The 6305-nt window shown below is 38.1% G+C and overlaps 1 protein-coding gene across 1 annotated transcript in view; it reads left to right on the plus strand.

Annotated features, from left to right (window-relative positions):
* Window positions 1-5893, plus strand: part of Pdk1 (pyruvate dehydrogenase kinase, isozyme 1) — a 30909-nt gene extending 25016 nt beyond the window's left edge. The window contains exons 9-10 of the mRNA XM_013027428.1: window positions 2467-2580; window positions 5019-5893. Of these exons, the coding sequence (XP_012882882.1) occupies window positions 2467-2580; window positions 5019-5159 (255 nt within the window). The 3' untranslated portion in view covers window positions 5160-5893. The remainder of the gene's footprint in view (window positions 1-2466; window positions 2581-5018) is intronic.
* Window positions 5894-6305: the final 412 nt, after the last annotated feature.

The following is a 6305-nucleotide window of genomic DNA, read 5'->3' on the forward strand; positions in this document are numbered from 1 at the left end:
TTTTTTTTTTTTTTTATTAAAATGGTCACAAGGTAAATTGTTTTGGGGTTCTTATTTTTTGGAGTTCTTCCTGTTGAGCTTGGTACTGATACTATAGCAGGTTTCTTGCGATAAACCGTATGTTAACATATGGCTGCTGGGAGTAGGCTTCCATATGCTAAGAGGCAGGTGATGCCAAATGATAAACCTAGGTATCTTAGAATTTTAGTTTTGCTGACATGGAGTGACAAAGAAGGGAGGTGTAGCTTTGGTAGTAGGTAGGTATTATAGGACTGCTGTAGAGAATAGCCCAGGTGGATCTAACTTGTCTTACCCCATGACCCAACTCTACCACATCCCAGAAGCATGTCTATGGGAACCAGTCATTGACCTCTCAGTGCCTAATTTCCTCAATGTAAAATACGGAGTTATTATGAAGATGAGTTAAAATTTGCAAAAATGCTTATAGTAGTGCCTGATGTATAATAAATATAGGCTGTAAGATGATGTGAATTTTTCAGAAAAGTGCCGTGATGTGGGGCGAAGTCTCCCTTGTATGTCTGGTAGCCTTTGCCGGCCTCTTGTCTGCTTGTGTGACCACTTTGTGATTAGACCCAGGCAGCAAGCACTGGGGGAGCTGGAGAAAGGCTGTCTGATAAATATGCACCTGATTTTTGTCTTATATACCTGATGGTTATTTGTATGGACAGAGCATCTTCACACTGGAAGCCTATGCAGAAAAGAATACGTGTATTTTGCTCAGGCCTGCTCATCAGTTATCAATTTCGTTCTTTCCAAGTCCCTAGCCAGCTAGCCAACCTGTTTGCTGGTAGACTTCACTTCCATCCTTGTCTTTCAGGCCTGCCCTCCCCTGAGAGGGTAACAGGAAAGGGCAGTCTCAAGTGAGCAGGTATGGGCATGCGGTAGGTCCATTGGTGGCATAGGCCTGTGCTGTGTTCCATCTCTGCTATTCATAGAGGAAACCCATGAGTCCACAAGTGTGGTCAAGGGAGAAACAGTGATTAAATTAAGTTGGAGAGGAACTATGGGAGGCACTTGCTTAGGACGTTTTCTTGGCTACTTCTGGACACAGTGTGTAAGCTCAGTCAAGTTATAATAATTTGAGAACAGTTTATTTACAAGGATGCCCCTCTTCCCATGCTTATGTAAATAGTCTCCTTGTAAATAGTATTAACAAAACTGGAACCATCATGAAACAAAAGGAGAAGTGAACAGAACCCAGAAGAAGTATAGTTTCAGAGTAGCTGTTTACTCCCAAAAGATCTTCTTGCACAAGGTGTTATCGCCACAGGAACCAGGGGCATGACTCCTTGTGACTTCCTGCTGTTTTCCCAGTGACAAGACCCTTTGAAAGTAGAAGACAGAAAACAACATTGTTCAACCTCCCAGGGCAGAGGGTAATATGGAAATTTGACAGTTGATATGCAGGGACAAACAAACTCTGGGTAGAAAAGTGAAGCTGAAGTCTGGGTTTATTAATAGCACTCAGATTCCGGAGCTCACCTAAATTCTTAGCAAACTTGCTATATGGAATTCCATTGAGCATATAATTTGGAATAGAAAATACTTGTACTTTTATACAAGTGTTTTGTTTCATATTAAATAGCTAGTAAGATACATTCAGTAAAGAAGGACCAGATGCTTGGAATAGATTAAAACACGGACTCAGAAGTTCCTTCTAAGGAGCTACAGGAAAGGAGATGGGAATGTGGGAGGCAGTGAACCGATCTCTAGTTTTAAAAGCTCATGTTCAAAGCTTGGCTTTTTATCTATTAAGGCAGTGAGTAGGGATAGTGGGAATGCTGTTGAGCTTTGAAGATTTCTTTCTTTTTTTTTTTTTGGGTCCGGTCGTGGGGCCTGAACTCTGGGCCTGGGCACTGTCCCTAAGCTCTTCAGCTCAAGGCTACCACTTGAGCCACAGCACCACTTCCGGTTTTTTTCTTTTTGCTTATGTGGTGCTGAGGAATGGAACCCAGGGCTTCAGGCATGAAAGGCAAGCGCTCTACCACTGAGCCACCTTCCCAGCCCCGAGCTTTGAAGATTTCTGAACAAGGATTAACCTGTCAGTGAGAATTAAGAAAGTAGACTTAATAGGTTACCTCCAATTCAGAACAGGGGCTGGAAATTAATGGTGTAAAGTTATGTCATTTATTAAAGGCGGCAACAAGGCTTCTTCCACTCTTGCTCCTAAAAAGAGAATATGTTTTATATGATAGTGATAAAAGCAGTTTGGGTTTCCTAGAGCAGAGAAAAGTAACGTTTTTCTCCAGACCACTGCAAGCTATTGTATAGAAATATGAAGAGTTTTAAAAGCTCTATGTCATCAGTTAATATGCTCAATCACTGTGAACACTTAGATTTTACCATGTCTCTCAGATGTTGGCTCCAGGAGCCCTGAGAAGTTTATCTTAGAGGAGTACTTCAGGATAGCTGTCTGAATAGAGTTTTGTTTTTCTCATTAAACAGGCTGGCTTTGGTTATGGACTGCCCATATCACGTCTTTATGCCCAGTACTTCCAAGGAGACCTAAAGCTATATTCCTTAGAGGGCTATGGTACAGATGCAGTTATCTACATTAAGGTAATAACTATAGACTTCTTGACTATATTGTTTCTTTTGATAATTAAGAAGGTGCTAATATTTAAATGTAATGACACATTTAATAAAAACAAAAACTTTTACATGGTATTCCACCATTTTAACAGTTGATTTCCCTTGGCTGTGGGGAAAGAAACATTCTTCACTGTATGATCAGGAATTATTGTTAATAGGAAGAAATTGGGATAAAGTGGGGAGTCATAGGGTTAGATATCACATAAATAATTTTCATGTGTCCGTAGGAGTGTACATTGATCTACTGATTTTTGAGGCACTGCTAAGGCTTTTTCTTTGTACGTGGATCTGGAGATTGTAGTATCATATTGTCTTTTACCACCAAATGCATAGTCCTTTGGAGTATTTCTGCAATTTTTTAAAGATGTCTTCTGATTCAGATTTGACAGAAGTTTCATGAGTTTTTTCATGAGTTTTTCTAAAGCATTCCTCTTAGTTTTTAAAGATATCCTCCTCTGTGTCTGTGTATGTTTGCACATATGTGTGGTTTTTACATAATATTTGATTATTTGTTACAATTATAGTGACGAGTAATTGAATAACAGTTCAGGGACAAATATAGGTGACTCTTGGGAAGTATATAGTTTATATGATAATAGCAGAAACACTTAGCATGGATAGTCACTGTATTTATGGAGTTGTCATTATATTTTTACAGGTTTGGAAAAGCCCTGGGCCTCATCACTGATTAAAAAGCAGTTTTATTTAGAGGCTGAAGTTTCTTATTTTGGCCACCAGATGGCACCTATTTCATAAGATGTGCTGAAAATGTATATGAGAAAAAAATAGTCTGAAGTTAAATTCTTTTTAAAATTTTGTTGTTAGTATTTTGTTTTGTGTTGTACTGGGACTTGAACTCATGGCCTGGACACTCTCCTTAGCTTTTTTGTTTAAGGCTGGTGCTCTGCCAGTTCTGACTTTTTGCTGGTCAGTTAAAGATGAGTTCATGGATTTGTCTGCCCGGGTTAGCTTTGAACTGTGGTCCTGAGATCTTAGCCTCCTGAGTATCTAGGATTAAAGGTGTGAGCCACTAGCACCCTGCATGAGAAGTTAAATTCTTCATTGGTAATATCCTACCCTTTCTCCCATTTACAATGTGATTTGTGAGGCACAGAAATACAGGGCAAAAATAATAAAATATTTTATTACCTAATGTAACATTTTGGTCTAGTTTGTAGATTTATGAAATTTTAGAATATTTTAAGAGAACATACAGGTGAAAAGTTTGTAGTTCCATTTTAGAAGATAAGAGGTCTTATATAATTACTATAATTATCAACAATAAAGACCTTAGCCATGTCTGGAGGTTATTTCTAGTTAAATATTGTCTGTATCTTGAGGGGAAATGCCAGTGGCCTAACATTAAAGACCTTACTTAGCCTTATCAGGAGATTTCTAGTTAAATATTGTCTGCATCTTAGGACAAATTCCATTGGCCTGAGGGCAAAGTTCTGAATATTCCTAAGTGGAAGAAGATAGAAGGACTATAGTTTATCTCAGGTTCCAGTGGTTTATAGAAAACTGAAAAAGAAGAATGAATTGATGATAATGTTAAATTGGAAACATGAAATTATGCAAGATGCAGAAATCACGTTTTATGACTAAAATTAGTGCCTTTAATGGCAGTAGAAGACAACACAGAGTCCGAAGGGTAAAGCAGCTAAGTGATAGTGCTTACCTTGCATGCTGAAGACTATGGTTTTAATTCTCAGCACTGCAAAAAAAAGGAACAAAGAAAACAAAATCAAACCAAGGGTGAAGAATTATGCAAGAGCCTAGATGCCTTAGACAGCTTTATATTTATTGATAGTCATATTGTATGGTAAGTGACAGTTAAAAAGCAGTATTTTTTCTACAGTCTTCATTAAATCTGTATGTTATTATTAAGATATGCATGTTAATTTTTTGTGCTTTTATACTTACCCTGTTTTTTCAAGGCTTTTTTTCACCTTTTGCAAATAAGAGGTATCCATGATTCATAAACTGGGTATGGAATTACCACAAGCAACAAACCCACTGTTCACATCAATCTGTAGTATTATGTGTAAATAGCACATTTCAAATACAAATCATATAGTGTGATGATTAGTAAGATTCAAATAGAATATCACTTAATTTATAGTTATCTTTTTTGCCATTGTACATTTTCTCAAATAATGAATTCTTAGAAATGTCAGACTTAAGGTGGGCTAGGTTGTACTTCCTATAATCCCAGCTACTTAAGTATAGGTTGGTAGGAGGATCTCAAGTATGCACCCACCTGGACAAGTATAGCATCATGATTCTGTCTCAAAAGCAAAATAGAAAAAAGGTTGGAATGTGGCCCAATTGGTGGCTCTGAGTTCATTCCACAGCACTGAAAAAACAAGACAACTAGATTTCGAGTTTCTGCTTTTTGTTTTCAGGCCCTGTCAACAGAATCAATTGAGAGACTCCCTGTGTACAACAGAGCAGCCTGGAAGCATTACAACACTAACCATGAGGCTGATGACTGGTGTGTTCCCAGCAGGGAGCCTAAAGATATGACCACGTTCCGCAGCGCCTAGGTGCACACCCAGGACCCTGGAAAACCTAATCATGGGTTTCCTTAAATTTGGATCTACATTGTTTTAAAAACTTTATGTGTCAGTTTCACAGTTAAGTCTTTGGGTAGAATAAATGGAAACTTAGGTTCCATTTGCACCTGCTCAACTGAAAGGATTATATCTATTTTATACTGATTTTGTCAATTAATTGAACATATTTTTAAACAACTGTTGTTTTAGCCAACTTTTCTCTTTATGATTGAACTGTGGATAGAGTCTTTGGGTTTCTATAGGAGACTATGGGTTTCTGTTTTTTGTTTTTGTTTCTTTGTAATAGTTTTCAGTGTATTTGCTAGAAACATTTTCTAAATAGCGATTACCTGGTTTAGAAATCTTGGAAGAGTTCTGTCATCTTTTATTAAGCATTCAATAAGGTTGTCTTCATGTATACCAGCAAAGTGGAACACAGTTGATGGTATAAGCCAGCTGCCTTTCAACATTCACAAACATTGTTTATCTCTGAAGTTAGTTGATTATATTCTAATCTTATTGTAATATGTTGTAATGGTTTAGTTTCCTATAAGTCTAAGCCAAGATCATGGGCAGTTTATTCTGAGTGTGCTTGTGATTATTGAAAGGGAAATTTTTATACTAAAAGCAAATAAACTAACAGCTACTGAAAGTATGTATAACAAATTGGGGGCAAAACTGAGCTAATTAATTCTTGAGATCAGTTGAGGGAGTAGTCTTTTTTTTTTTTTGCCGGTCATGGGGCCTGAACTCGGCCTGGGCACTGTCCCTCAGCTCTTCAGCTCAAGGCTAGCGCTCTACCACTGGAGCCACAGCGCCACTTCTGGCTTTTTCTGTTTATGTGGTGCTGAGGAATCGAACCTAGGGCCTCATGCTTGCAAGGCATGCACTCTACCGCTGAGCTACCTTCCCAGCCCTCTTTTTTTTTTTTTCCAGAAAAAAAAAAGGGTTTTCTGGGTCCTACTTTTGTCATACTGGAGGAGAATCTCCAGGGATAGAGTCCAGGGGTCAAATTTTAAAATTTTCTAGGTAAGGCTAATGCCTAGCCTAGTTGAGACCACTCTTATAGGGTATAAATATGCTACTACCTTTGCCAAAGTGACAGAGAAATCATTAGGTTTTGGTTCTTCTCACTTA

The sequence above is a fragment of the Dipodomys ordii genome, unplaced genomic scaffold (genome assembly GCF_000151885.1).
Source record: "Dipodomys ordii isolate 6190 unplaced genomic scaffold, Dord_2.0 Scaffold5, whole genome shotgun sequence".
NCBI lineage: Eukaryota > Metazoa > Chordata > Mammalia > Rodentia > Heteromyidae > Dipodomys > Dipodomys ordii.